The 15,874-nt window shown below is 38.9% G+C and overlaps 1 protein-coding gene across 1 annotated transcript; it reads right to left on the reverse strand.

The window, feature by feature from the left end:
* Positions 1 to 396: 396 nt before the first annotated feature.
* nmd3 (NMD3 ribosome export adaptor) lies at positions 397 to 14,012 on the reverse strand. Its single transcript, XM_022769738.1, has 16 exons — positions 13,922 to 14,012; positions 13,457 to 13,549; positions 11,760 to 11,894; positions 11,516 to 11,612; positions 10,859 to 10,939; positions 10,181 to 10,309; positions 8,887 to 8,977; positions 8,098 to 8,176; positions 7,400 to 7,496; positions 6,741 to 6,858; positions 4,291 to 4,436; positions 3,834 to 3,946; positions 3,650 to 3,722; positions 3,320 to 3,426; positions 2,504 to 2,574; positions 397 to 2,292 (listed from the first exon to the last, which is right to left on the reverse strand). The coding sequence occupies exons 2-16, from the start codon at positions 13,498 to 13,500 to the stop codon at positions 2,159 to 2,161; spliced, it is 1,515 nt and encodes a 504-aa protein (XP_022625459.1). The 5' UTR covers positions 13,501 to 13,549; positions 13,922 to 14,012; the 3' UTR covers positions 397 to 2,158.
* Between the last annotated feature and the right edge of the window lie 1,862 nt (positions 14,013 to 15,874).

Consider the following 15,874-nt stretch of genomic DNA (forward strand, 5'->3'; position numbering starts at 1 on the left):
ATTTAAATGATTTTAACATAAAGCTGCAACATAACAAAATATGAAAAAAGTGAAAACTTTTTGAATGCACTGTATATGACTATGAAACAAAAATGATGAAAGATGATGTTGCACTGCATACAGAGACTAGGAACAGAGAACTGAGGTGTGTGACTTGTCAGGTGCTAAATCTGTAAATATACTGTATTACGCACTAGTAGCCACAGAGTTGACTAACTACAAGAGCTGTAGCACTTTGTCTTGGAAAACCAACAAAGCCTACTATTCTCACTCAGATACAAAAATATATATATTCAGAAAAAGTATTAACTTTGTCTCTTTTCTCTTCCAAGTCCCCACCTAAACAAACTGAGAAAAGCATTTTTGGATTAAATGTGTAACCTGAGTGGCACCTTCAAAAAAGGACAACCAAGAGAAAAAACACACAACCCAAACACCCATGGAAAAGAAATTTAAGTATAAGCTGAGAAGGTGCCTCTTTGTTTTGGAGCAATCAGACAGACATACAGTTAGGAAACCTTATCTCCTCTTCCCAGGGTTTGCTGACCTGCTGTATTCTTACACTTAACTTTATGCATTATTGATGTGTAAACACGGGCAGTGCCGCCGTGGCGCACCAGTTATGCATCGATACACTCTACGAGTTTGTTAGCGTCACAAGGATGAGGACTGGTATGAAATGTCAGACACAGTATAGCAGTGAACACATCCTCACCGTGCACATACTGAACAGCACTTTGTAAAAGATTTGTGACAGAGGTTACCCACTGCGATCTTTACATGAACTGTCCCAACCTGCTCCGCTGCAGGTACTTTGGAAATTACTATTCAAATCAGAATAACAGCCTCTTTATCCCTTAGCACTCGAGGCAAAATCACAACATGACAATGGTCCTATGATATCTGGTAAGTCAGTCTGTAATACCAGAAATCACAGGTAAAGGGGTCTGGAGGGAAAGTATTTGGGTCACATGGGCTCAGTTTGTGCACAAGCAAAAATGGTGAGGAAAATTAGGTCAACAGAAAATCAGAAAAAAAAAAGCAGAACCCCTACTCCACATTGTTGTTGCCCCCACCCACACACACACACAAACACCCTGAGGGGATTCACTTCATTCACTTTCCCAAGTAGATCTGATTACCGTTAAAAACCAGCTCAGGTCTGTGAAAAACAAGACAGCCGCCGTCGCCTCCTCCTCCCTCTTCAAGTTAGAATGTGAGACATGTCACAAAGACTGATTCACTCTGTGATGCAAACATTCCTATGGTGTCTTAGATTACATAAAGCTTCATATCAGCAAGTCTGCACAGCCATGCAACAAAACTGCTGACACACATAAATCTTAAACTAAGTTAAATTATGGTTTGGATTAATGCTGTAAGGAAGGCTGTGTGTGAGCAAATGTTGTGGTTTTACATTCCCAAAATCACCAGAGATCATCAAAAACTTTTGATATTAACTCTTTTAAGTCATTTTAAAGTGCTCCTAAGGGGTTTTTAAGGCTCACACAAGATCAGCCTCAGCCCATATCTAAGTACAGACAGCACTCTCTGAACAGGTGGTGGTGGTGGGTGAATATTTGAATATTACCCATGGTATCCAAATTACACCATTAACAGGTTTGGATCAGCTCACTGCAAGTGTGGCTATTTGAAGGCCTTACTTCCCTTTTCTTAGTGGCCCAAAGCACCCTCTGGTGGATGGCAACAGCAAAGCACTTGACAACAAATGTCTTTTTCATCCCCGAGCAGAAAATATCTATAAGGGCAAGTATTTATTTTGATATAGTGGATTATAAGCACTCTATTTCCACATCACTTCAAAAATTCTACATGACAAAGGGGAAAAGAGTACTGTAGAAGAAACTGAAAATGTTAATTTTGCAGGCCCAGTAAATGATCAGTTGAAACAACTCAAAGTCCAGTTTCTCTGAGGAAACGTATTTGTTACTAAGTGGCACCAATATAATCCGTATGTTTATGGATTTTAACTGTAATGAGTCATTACACCACAGTCAGAAGAACTATGGATTTTGAAATATCATCTATCACTGGTGTTATCAGTCCTCAATCTGCTCTAATTGTATCACTGTATCATCAGCGGACCTGTGTTTTGACAGATCAGCTGTCAGTGTCACACAGGCAGGATGGCGACTGGTTAGTCTGTCATCATGTCGGCACCCTCTCCTCCTGTGGCATCTGATAGGCTGAGCTCCTCCAGCATCTCCATCAGGGAGATACGCGGTGCTCCATCATCATCAGTGTCACTCTCCACTGGGATTTTTGATGCATCTGAAATTCAAGAATTAACCTGTTTTCATGAACTATCCAACACATTAGCTATAATTAACAGTGTGCCCAGTGTGTTCTACCAGCAACTTAAGCAGGCGCCAACAGTAAATTTGCCATAGCTTGACAATGGAAATATAAATATATCAACAGAAGGGCTGAAGTCTCTTTGGATACTGATGTAGAAGAAAGTCTGCAGTATCCAGCTGCTCACCTCTGTAGATGTTGACATTCTTCCTCAGATTCTCATCCTCCTCCAGGTCCTCCAGGAAGTCCTGGTATTGTCTAAAGACAGAAAAGAAATTAAGACCAAACCCATGTGGCACGGCATTACAGGCTAAAAAAAACCCTTACAGGATACATGGCATTTTGGCACATTATCAAACTATTCACCAACGGACCAAAAACAATGCCAGGTCTTTAGTCAGTATTTCAGGTATCTTAAGTGTTTTCCCATATTTTCTGTGCTGTGGACATTTGTTCAGAAAACACCCTTTACAAATTCCTAATTTCTTCAAAATGCACATGTGGAAGAAACTTCTTTATTTAAAAAGGTACTTTCTAAGGAGAAGGTATTCTAAATCTATGCACCTATCTTTTTTTGTCAAAATATTTAATGAGAACTACAAAAGATATTTTTTCATTAGATACTTCATGCAGCTAGATACAGGATTTTCCAAGCACGTTCACATGAAAGTATAGGTCTGCCACAATTTTTTGTCAACAAAACCAACTTGTTAGTACTGACCACACAGACAGTACAAACAAGTATTGTCTGTCTAGCCAAAGCCCGATACAGCGTATTCCTTTGTGCTATAAAGCTCCATTGCTACTAAACACACATAAGTGAGGCACACAGTCGCACCGGCTGACATGTTCCTTTATTACAATAAACACCGTCATTCTAGTTTTATTTTGAGTCACCTCCGAAGATGGATGCTGGATTGCTCTTTAGAAAATGACAGGATGTGATTGAGACTGAAAATTCACTTCATGAGAATGATATATGAGCTTCACATTACTATCCTACCTCTCATCATCTGTGTCCATGCCATCACGGTCTCTGGACATCTCCTGTAGTTTCCAGTTCCTGCGCTTCACCCTCCTGCTGCGGTCGTAGCTCTTCTTGATCAGCACCTATGACAGCCCACATTGTACAAATTAAAAAACTAAAAAACTGTCCTCATAGTTTTCTTACATGATTCCTTGTGGGAATGTAGTATTTTTCCAAGAATGCTATTAAATCTACACAGTATTTTATGCTGCCACTAGGGGTCAGTGTTAATCAAGTCAACAATAACTACTGATGAAGCCCAGGTTTATCACTGAGGGTGTTCAGAAAAGTGCAGTTGAGTCTTACCACATCAGGAACATGATGAGGGTTCATCTTATTCAGGTATTCATCATTGATGTTGGAATTGGCAAAGTCAAACCTGCAGGATCAGAAGTAAATGTTCCATTAAGTGTTAAGCTCACAGCTTGCCATCCGTCTTTACAGCCAACCTGACTGTCATCTGAACATCTCGTCAACCCTTCATACTCACCCCTGCACAAGGTCTCCAATGTTGAGCAGATGGCCCAGGAATGTACGGCAGTGATATTGCTGACTGGTATCCATCTCTGATGTTTTCTGAACCCACACCTCAGCCAGGGTGTGCTGTAACCCACACACAAATGCACACAAGAGGGAATATAAATGTAGTTTCAAACCCGTTTCAAGAACATCACTCTTGTTTCCTTCCTCCAATCTGTTCCGACGGTTGCATTGATAATAATGCAACATTCAGACAGAGGAAAAGAGAGAGAGCGAACACTGTTCCAATGAACCTCATTCCACCCTGTCACTGAAACAAACACTGCTGTTGAATCCAGCATACAGGTTCAGGGATAATGTAATGGTTTGCTATTGATTTTGCTTCCAAGAGAAGAGCAATGTTCCTGCATAATACAATCTATTCTGCAACAACACACACACACACACACTCACATACATATGCTCACCTTATTGGACCTCAAGCCTGCTCCGGCACCCAGCTTCTGGTCTCTGATGATGTCAGTGTCCATGACAATGAACTCCTCCAGTTGCCGTGGGTTACAGAGACTGTTGAAGGGGTTACGCCAGTATGTGTTCCCATCCACCTCAGCAACTAGTGTGCAAGACATTATTCATGTATTTATTGCTGACTATTAAGACTAGTCAATAGGGCAGTCAGTTAAGAAGTGTGAGCACAAATTATACAGTACCCTCTCATTTTTACTTGAGTTAAAGAACTTGAAAAGTTAGATAGAGATCCTTTTATCTAATAACTATATGGGTACTAAGCCTAATAAAAATCTGATGTGCCTGCCAATGTATTTTTCTACTATACATATTCCAAACAAAGCAGACAGGAACGATGCTCTTCTGTCTATACTGCAAATAAAGTGAACACGAGCAGACGAACAGCAACACACATATTTCTTAATACTTGAGTTAATTGCCTACTGCAGCCTAAATCCGCCGAACAGAGCTCTGCCTCCAGGCTGTTTCTGCTATTCAGCTTGCTCAAAAACTTTCTGCAACAAAAATAGCCTGCTCTTTGAAGAGTAATTAAAAACGTGTGTGCTGCTTCCAAAATGTCAGAATTCTGTTGAGGAGCGTCTCAGCCTCACACATAATGAGTGATTACACCAGATACAGAAGAAACACATCATCGCTAATTGTCACCACATTTGCATTGATTATAAACCCCCTCTGAATACGCTGACTTGGCTATGACAGCAGACATAATGCAAACTGGAAATGTGTGTGTTTTTTTTTTCTTTGTAAGTGTGTCTCTTGCTGTGCCATGACTAGGAACAGAGGGGAGCAGTTAAACGTTTAAACAACTATGATGAACATGTGGTCAGCAGACTGAGGTGAGCCTAGTGCAGCACTGAAGGGTTTCACCCAGGCAATGACTCTCGATTACATTCACTGAGCACTTTATTGGGAACACGCCTCAGTCCTTTGTGGAATGGATTCTACAAGATGTTGGAAACATTCATTTGAGATTCTGCTCCATGTTGACATGACTGCATCACATCATCTCTGCAGATCTGTCAGACAGACATTAACGCTGCCGATCTCTTATTTTACCACATCGACAAGGTGTTCTACTGGATTCAGATGTGGTGAGTGGGGAGACCACTGAAGTGTACTGAAGATGACTTTTGCACATGGTCAACAACAATACTCGGTTAGGCTGTGGCATTCAAACCATGACTGATTGGTATTCAGGGGCCCAACAAAATAATCCCCACACCATTACACCACCACCAGCCTGAACTGTTCACACAAAGCAGGTTGTGTCCACGGATTCATGCTGTTGTTGCCAAATTCTGACCCTTCCATCTGCTGCCTCAGCAGTAAACCAGATTCATCAGACAAGACAAATTACATTGTTTTTTTGTTCTTTTACTTCAAGAAGCTAGTACCGCCTTTTATCCTAATAAGAAATTTGTTTTAAATTGAGTCATAATTAGCATATAAATTATTGAGTTATGGCCAAAAATGTGTTTAAGTTACTGTAACTTCGACCTTTGACCACTAAAATCGAATCAGTTCATCCTTACTGAGATATCGTGTTCACGAGAATGGGACATACAAATGGACAGATGGCTGATCCAAAAACTAATGCCTCTGGTCACGGCTGGCACTGGTGCAGAGGCATAAAATCTAGAGCTACGCTTGGGCTGATATCCGATATATCGTGATATCTGGGCTGGACTGTATCGAGATAAATTTTTGATATCACCCAAGTCTAACAAGTGCACTAAACAGTATACCTGAATGTCTACTCAACCCAGTGTACTGCAGTAAAATTGACACTATACTAAATCGTGGGCTGAATTCCTCACTGAGTATGGAAATGTTCTAACCTGCTGTACATCAGATCTTTCACAATGTCTACACATAGAGCCCGTATTACTAAATAAATGAGAACTTGAGCACCTTTGAGTTTTAATGACTAAAAACTACAAGTGCTGAAAACCAGAGGAGACAGGCCTCGAGGCCCTGAACAACCTGCCTGAGGAAACGTCTGGCTGAGTCAGTATCTTCTTTTAAATCTTAAGAAATCTTAAGAAACCCAATTTTATAGGAGGAGAACTTATGCTGATTTTTATGAGTTATTAGTTAATTTCACTTGAACAGTGTCTTAGTTTCTTTATATAATATAACTGGAATTTATCTATTTTACTCTGATCCAGTTAATCTCCCACGGATTAGATTTTATAATTTCTTGATTTTGATTCCTTGTGTGAAGCACGGTTCACCTCAAGTTTTTGAAATATGCTCTTTAAATAAAGATTATTATTATTATAAAACACAGTGTTTGCTGACTCCACCATATTCAACCACAACAGGCTATGGTGTCACTGAATTGGACTGTGGTGTCAGTTAAAACTCAGTGGGCAGTTACAATACTCACTCTGCAGGGTGTTTGGATCGATGAGGTGGATGGTGCTGGTGACACGGACGCACACACACACTTGACCCATGTTCCCGAGGCTCTGCGCCAGACGTGGTGAAAGACACACAACATTGTCCTGGCAACCAGACAGCACAGGGTCAAACTGAGGTCACGGGGAAAGTAAAAGACTTTGGACTTTCTATAGAAGTGCACAATGTGTCCGTCTATTCAAATTCCTGTTTTCATTTATTGAATATGCCCTGTATGACCCCTGTCATTCATGTACTGATATTTAAAACACAGAACTGAAGCTGCATGTCAAATGGGATTAAGCAGCTATTGAAAATGACAAATACACACCTGCAAAGAAACACTATCCCTACATTAGTTTTAATGTTAAAGTATATTAAGTTTTTCCAACTATTCAATACGCTCCATTAATTATCACTTGTCACCATCAAAAACAAATATAACATGAAAGATTCTCGGCCAGCATCAGGTTTACATCTGCGATTCAGCAGAAATTTCAACAGCTTTCTAATGCAACATTTTTACAAAACTAAAAGTGAAGGCTTCAGAGGTGAAAGTATGGGCGCGGCTCAGCTTCAACAGTGGCTCATTTGAGAGCATAAAAAGCCAACTAAAACAAGGAATCAACAAAACACATAGCAGTGTACCTTGCAGACAGGTACAATCTCCATAGAGAAGGTGCTCTTATAGTTGTACGTGTTTGAATGGATGTCGTGAGAGATGAGACGCTGGGAAGTCTTTGACCTTTAAAATGAAAAAGAAAAGTTTTTATTGTTATATCATCACAGACGTCATTCAGAGTTCATATTGTGCCAGTTGGACAAATTGTCACAACAAAAAGGCTTGGATTCAATAGGATGTTGTGCACACATGGAAAAGACTAGGGTATTGTGCAGTTTAACTAGTCTGAGCTGCTGGAGGTCGTGTCGACATATTAGCTCAACATTCAGGTGACTAATTACGCAATGTTTTAGTTTCGGCCATCGGGAAACAACACTTATAAGCCTTTTTTTTTTTCTTTACTAATAATGATACATGTAGTGATAGAAACACACTTCTAAAATAATGTCTTGGTTTTTCATACATTATTTGTTAATGGAGTTTTTATTAGGACAATTTATTATCTACACCCCACATTTTTGTAACACCTGCTAACAAATGATCTCCACATTTTTCCACTAATTTCATAACATAAGCATACCAGCTGAATCTGGTGGTGATCAGTTAGAATACTCTAAAGGTTGTGCTCAGCATCTAAATACATGTAAATTAAAAATGGAGCATGGACTTAACACTGAGCATCATGAGCATAACGCTCATGATCACAGACTGGAGCATTGCTCACCTGCAGGGCACGGTGCATTGGAGGAAGTCGACCATCTTCTGAGCGTGTTGCTTAGAGGCATAGTAGAAATCAATCCCCTCTGAGAGAGAAGAGCAATACCATCAAACCCTCCACCAATAAATTCATCACAGGCGCACTTCACGGGTCATCACCATTGCAGAATTCATATGCATGCAAACAACACACACAAGGGAGCAGATGACGATGGAAGGAAATATGGCAACCACATGTTGTAACCTTCATAAAGCTTTTAAGTCCTGCCGAGATGTGGAGATGATTTAAATTACACCGTCGGGCCAAACCCCACTTCACAGTCCTGTCCAAGAGCACAGAGGAGCCACTGCTGAGCTGTCACTCAACGCACAGCATGTGTGTCTGAGTGTGGGCACAGTGTGGGCCTTAGCATCTCTAAACAGGGTATGAAGCCAGCTTGCATTGCAGGAATCTGGGATGGAATGCCTGCTCTGATTACAGCACACTGATTAGATGCACAACGCATGCCCCTCTGAGGCCCACACGAGGACAGCTGTATGAAGTGATTGGCGCCAGTGATATGCATGCATGGCTTGCTGTCTGGTAGGGGAAGCGGTAATTAACACTCGACACATCATTATGTTCCGCTTAGTTCTAATCCACATTAGTTACGCTGGTGACGAATAAGACAACTTTCCGATTTTTCAGTGTAATTCGGTTAGAAGCCCTAAGGAGCAGGCCTCTCCCTTTAGAGATATGTATACTAACATACATGAAAAATAATGAAATATATTAAATCATATGCCATTGACCTACCATGGATTTCTTTGATGTTGAGGGCATTCTGGTGAAGTTTATGCTTGAGGATCAGCTGCTCTAGATAGTAGAATGTCTTTTTATGAACAGTCTGTTAAAAAAAAAAAAATCTCAGCATCATTATTAACATACGGAGATTCATAGAATCTCTCCAGCCCTATGTCCCAAGTATTTAAACATTTATTGTTGTAAAAATTGGATTAACAGCTTAGCATCTGCCATGGCCAGTTGCCTCCTTTGACCTTTTCAAAAAAAATACCCCAGTTAAAAACTGCAGTGCTTGCAGCTATCCATGTGTTTTTTTTTGTTTTGTTTTTTTTTACTTCTGAACAAAGTGTAGTTGGTAAAAAAAACATCACAGGGGCAAAGGGCTGTTGAGGAACAAGTAAGAACAAGTAAGAACAAGTAGACATTCATGCTGTTAATTCAAACTTCCAAGATAGCTGTTTCACAGTAAAAGCCTGTCAGTGAAGAGAAAATGACTTTGGCATTTAGTGTGAAGTGGCTGCAGACAGTGCTCAGTTATATAATCAGCATGGTATATTAGCTTTGTTAAGTGAGGTTGTAACAGAGGTTACAAGGTCTAAATATACATTTGGGCAGATCTTACCTGTTTCTGAGTAATCACCTCACAAGTCTACAGCCACTGCAGGGCAGGAGCTAAGCTTGGTTTATCTCCACACATCAGTGAGAAGAGGAAAAGTGCAACCCTAGGTTTAAGTGCGGTATTTCCTGCCAAATACCAAGGGCTCTATATTTGTTTTACATAAAACCTACTGGGCTCAGGTTCATGCTTTAATATGCAGTTGCAAAATTACCACAGAATAACAGGATTGTGAAAAGACAGAGTAAACTTAAAAAGAAGATTTAAATTGGAAAATTTAGGGCAACCAAGATAAAATACCTTGAAGTGAGTGAAGTATGGGCTCAGATTTCAAGGGTGCAGGAGAAAAAAAATGTACTTGGCCAACATTTTTTTTAATACCTGTCATACATTTTATAACCTTTGCAGCCCTTTAGTTTTATTTACTTGCATGTATGGTTTTAGCCTATTTTCAAGGCCCTTCTCGAGTCCTTCTGCCTGATACCTACACAATGTGATTTCCTGAAAGTATCCTTTGCCAAAATAAAACCACTATTAATGTTTCAAATAATAAAATACTTCATAAAATTAAGTATATTGAGAAGCATGCATGGCATATTTAAGAATACTGTCAAAAGGTGAAAGTGTGTAAGTTTAGTTTAAGTAAAGCAAAACAGGAGATAAGCAAAACATTTTTTCGGTCACGCTTACCTTCTGTCGAACTTGCACCACGGCCTTCCAAAAGTCCTTGGCTTCCACACGATGGCAGTCGTCACACATCTGGGACTGGATGACAAACTCGACCACGAACACCTGCTGGAGGATAGCGCCATTCATCACCTGGAGAGGGAAAGACAGCAACAAGTTACACCATATGTTCGAACCGCATGGCAAACAGCGACGAAAACTCTGTCATTCTGTCATTCAATAACCAAGTCTTTCGGGAAGAAAACTTTTGGTTTTCATGTTTCCTTCTCTGAGCCATTTAGAAAATATCAAACCACTGCGATCTGGAGACAGTATTATAGAGACCCTCCAACAGCACAAACAAAAGTGTTGTTCCCAGGAAGCACAGGGCTCAGGTTCTCACTAAAGGTCAAGGAGATGACATGACAGCCCCTGGCAAAACTCACCTCTCTCAAACACACATAGCTCAGTCAAGAACAGACAACTCTGTTTCAAGAGTTTATCTTAAAGTCTGTTGCATATATAGTTCTCACTGTCACAGACGGCCACTTGTGGTCATTGGATGTATGTTACACTTTGACATTATTATTTTTGCGTTAACCAAATGGCTTAAATTCAAACAAAGACTTTGCTTTTTGCAAACTGCCACCTGGAGCAGAATGTCATTCTCCCACACTTATCACTTTCATTCTGTTTTCTTACCTCTTTCTGTATAGTCAGTTTCATCTTAATCCTTTTGGAGTGTGGCTCTGTCCACAGGAAACCAGCATCAATAAGACGAACCTGTGGGGAGAGGGGTGTTGGTGAATCCATTAAGTAGCATGATCCATGGTTAAATACTCAAAGATGGTGACCATGGTGCATATCAGGGCTATGCAGAAAAATATGCAGAAAAAAAATCATATTGCAATTATTTTGGCAAGTAGTGCAATTGAGATATGAGTCACAATTTCAGAAGAAATGGTCATTTTTGCATTTCACTTTCACTGAACACAATATTTAAATAATGACCATGTCATTTTTGTTGGGGCATGTGCCAAACAATTATGTCCCTTTACATCTGGAGAATATGATTTGGCAGGGGCATCTCTGTAGCATCACAATGCCTCATTTATGGTATGTTGTGACATATTTTACCTTTATCAAAAAAACGTAGTGCGATTTGGATACTGCACTTCGCCATATTGCGATTTCAATAATATTTCATTATTAATTGTTCAACCATGTGCACATCATCATGTCAAATCAGAAACATGTGGAGGGGCACAATATTATATACAATTTTACGTTTGTGTCTTTTATTCGAGTGTAAACATGCTATTGTCTTTTGTGAAGTTTAGTGAGAAGAATCATACTCACTTTGGTCATAGAGCTCTTGATTTTCTTCAGGCACAGTGCCAGCAGCTCCCTGGACTCCAGGGCACACTGCACCCAGGTGGTTGGAGGCTGCAAGTACCTGAATGAAAGCAGATGTACGTTAAAGCCTCAACTTTCCTCGACAAAATTTCTCAAGAAAAACACTTTTTGTACGTGTAGATGCTTGCTGGAGGGAAACAATGATACAATGTGTGTATTCCATTATAAAAAAATGCCTGAAACAAACCTTTCACACTGCTTGCAGAAGTGCACAGTGACTTGCTTGGGGATTCCCTCTGAGATGTCTACCTGAGTACGCAGGCAGGCTACACACATGTTGGCTGGGTTGGGAGGAATAGGGACGCCACAAGTGCAACACAGGCTGGAGCAGGAAGAAGCAACATTAGTAAGACTCACAAAAAGTTTTGGTTTTGGAGTGTTAGACTATTCAATAAAGACAACAGGTGCGGCCCATTACTGCTGGAAATTTCCTAAAATATTGCTTATTTTATTGTGTTTTCCCTTCTTTCTATCAGTTTATTCTAGCAATGAATGCAAGTCATTTCTTTTCCATGAGATCATGAATCATCAGAATTAACATTTAAATGACTACTGTTTTGTCAAAATTACATTAAAATAGTGCTGTAAATCAGATAAAATCCCAGATTATTTAGGAAACTTTGACATTCAAGACTTAAATCCTAGAATGCAAACAGTAACCTTTATTGTACAAAAAACTACCAAACTCATGTAGCCCTTTATCCTCCAGGAACCATTTTCACTTAGTGTGATGGTGCTATAAATGGGAACTGATTCAACCAAGCCCTTTCTATTATCAGATTTCAATTGCTCTCCATTTCTTAGTAAGAGTTGCTCTCAGCAGCTTTGTGGGCAGAGATTCAGGAGAAACTATTAGCTGGGATCTTTTGGTGGAATTCAGAAGGACTCCTCCTATAACTTGTGAATACACTGCAATGTGGCAATGAACTGTTCTTGAAAAACAAAAGTAAGTGACCTAATGTTTACTACCATACATTTCTAGATCTACAGTGTTTCCAAATTCTTTATTATTATATACTAAACTATCATGATGTTCTTTCTGATCACTACAAGAGAAAAAATATCTGCTTTATTACATTCTTTAAAAAGGCAAAGATGTGACAAACACAGGCAACACTAACATCTTTAATAATGCTTGTATTCCATTTAGGCGAACCATAATCAAGGCCCTGGTATTGTTTGTGCTGGCTTACTTAAATGGCCCATTCAAATGGAACAAAACCATGATTAATGGTCATAATTAACAACGCTGAAGTTCGCTTCTAATTCAGCAGTTAAGGGAAACTTATCTCACAATACTTCTCCTTTTGTAGCCCCTCTTATTGTTGTGAAAGGGTGTTAAGCATTGTAGGTAAAACCTTGAAAACTTAATTCATGAAAAAAAATTTCACAGGTCTTTTTTTATTTATTTTTTTTTACATCCAAGTCAAATATGACAAGGTCCAGATCAAAAACCACTAAAAGCACACTTATCAAATCTGGACCAGATTATCCCAGAGAAGCTAAAGACTCCTTAAAACATAGTTTCAGATTTGTGAAACCTATATTCTATTTGTTTAATACAAAAAAGAGAGACATCATTTTTTCTCCATCCAGACCACACTAGACCAAGTCTATATCTGAGCCACTATAACTAGATTTCTTTTAACTGGACTAGATTAACAGGGAGAGTTTAATGGCTGTTTAAAAGATTATTTTACAGATTAAATATATATAGTCTTTACGTTTTCTGAGATGATGTAGTCCAGATTTGACTTCTCTTAACTTCAGCTTCGTTAGTAATTACAGATGTGTTTTTCCTTCTTGATAAATATCTATAACGTGTCAGTACTTTCACACAATACTGCAGACTTGACAACATAAAGACACATGTTTTTCACTTACATATTCCCCTGGCTGCTTGTGGCAGGAGCTTGCATGTACTCCATTCTTGTCAAGTTGCCAAGTTAAAGTATGTCAGTGGACCTTTGTGTAGCTCTGAGGACAGAAACATGACAGATTTAACTAGCTCTGCCAACAGATTTGACAATAGCAAAACTGCTAGGACTTAGCTAATGCTAGCTTGTAGCAACAGGCTGGTTAACAACTACTAACCGTATGACTAACGGCAGGTAAATAACAATATTGCTTCTTGTTTATAAGTGTTCACTTGGGAACAGATAGACAGTTGTATAAAGACTCATCTTTAAACATTATGCTAGCTGATGCTTTAGATTCCGTATCAAACAGTTAGCATAAAAGGCTAAACTGCTATTTCTGATGAGTAATTCTACAAGAAACAAGCCCACGATGTCAATCAAAACTTATACAATCACTGCAACTAGTAAAAGCAAGTCTGACAAAACTTACAGAAATTATTTTGGTCACAGATCCACGACAGGCTGTGAGGTGAGGAGGTCCTCCACGTTTTTACCAACCAAGGGAACGTGGGAGGCGTGATGACGTCAGTCAGGCCCCAAAGACCTCGAGACTGTCTTTGTATGCCTGAATAAATTTCCTTAAAAAAATTCAAAATGAAATAAAAAAGATCCAACTGAAAAAAAAGATAATTAATAATCAATAAAAAATTAAACAGGTCTAACATTTAATTTATGCAGATAATCCACAATACAGAGGAACTGTATCAACAGAACTGTTAAAAATAAAACAAAATAAAAGGTAAGCTTTGACATATGAAACACTTTCATCATATTGTACTTATATAAAAATAAAATTAATAAAATAAAAAGAAGAGAAAACTAGGGAAAACAAAGGGAATCAACTTCACCATGTCCTATTTAGATGTGAAATGCTTCCTTGCTGCAACATAATATAAATGGCTCATACAAAATGTATGATGATCTAAGACTATAAAGTCTAGGCTAAGCCAGCAAAGTGAATAAAGTACATATAAGGAAAATGTTTTAGAGAAATGTGTATCGCATCAGGCCATAACTTGGACAGTAAAAATTTCATACAGCATGTGCATGAATCCTGGTTTTCCTTTAACACAAGTCCTGGGCCTAATTGCATACAATTTTAACAATTACATTACAGTAAAACCAGTGTAGATTCTTTTTGTATTAAGTATATTAGTAAGTTTTGTTTGCGTTACGAGTGTTTCTCAGTTATATAAACCTGTCTACAGCGTTTGACTGTTATCGCCTTGCACTATTCAAAATACACAGGTGTCAGTATGAACATTCATACTTAAAACACCTACATTTTATTGAATTTACCCTCACACCATGTCAGGAGTAACTGTATGCAAGAGATAAATCCTGGATTATAATAAAACCCCAGAAGTGCTGTGTGGTAAATTATTTTGGAATATGTGCCATGTATAAACGCAAACCCATCTGAAATATTAAGGGTCTTTAAACCAGATTCTGACACAAGGATCAGGTAATAATGCAGGAGCACCTTAAGTTACTTGTTATGTCATGATATTGGGGTTCATGTCCACACAAAATTACAGTTAATATGATCAAAAACGTATTGCCACCAAGGGCTTTTGGGGCCTCTATGTCTTGGGTCCACAGGCAGTTGCAGTGGGAAATTCAGCACTCAATTTTAGTATAATTTATCTGATTTTGTCAATTGTTATAATGAGATTAGTAAAGTTGGGCACCTATGTTTTAACATTCATGATTAATCAGTCTGTGGTTTTTGTGAGCACCTGTGGTATGGCAGTTCTTTGGATGCCTTCAGGTGGTATCAGAAATTTCTAAAGTGAAAACGAGCCATAATGTCATTATGGAATACTGTATATTTAGACAGCTATGGTAGCTGCAACTCTGTTTCTGCTGCTCAGTGCTCCTGTAAACGTCTTACATGGTTTCATTTCAATAACTGTGTTTTTTTATTTTCTTTAAAACTACATTCATTAGCTATCTCCCTACTGCCTCCCTCCAACCCCCATATTTATCTAGTGATCCTTTGGAGGGGCCTGACCCTCAGGTTGGTAACCACTGCACTGGACTACTTAACTGTATATAAAATAGTTAAAACTAGCTCAGCTAAGTGCTGCTTAAACTGTGATTCATCAACAATCTAATAATGTCACAAAAATAAATTATTAGTCACCGGGACATGTTACTGAAAAACCAGTGATTTTACTTTGATACTTTCAGTACATTTTGCTGATAACACTTCTGTAGTTGAATTTTGTCTACGGGGCTTTTACTTGTATTTGATTATTTTTACACCGCTGTATTTTAACTACCCAGCAGTCTAATGTGAGTCTGTGCTCAGCACAATGAATCGTTTGAAGGACATTACGAACTGCACCTGAAGGCAGCACCACAGTTTAGATAGGCAGCA

The sequence above is a fragment of the Seriola dumerili genome, unplaced genomic scaffold (genome assembly GCF_002260705.1).
Source record: "Seriola dumerili isolate Sdu_G_001 unplaced genomic scaffold, Sdu_1.0 BDQW01004516.1, whole genome shotgun sequence".
NCBI lineage: Eukaryota > Metazoa > Chordata > Actinopteri > Carangiformes > Carangidae > Seriola > Seriola dumerili.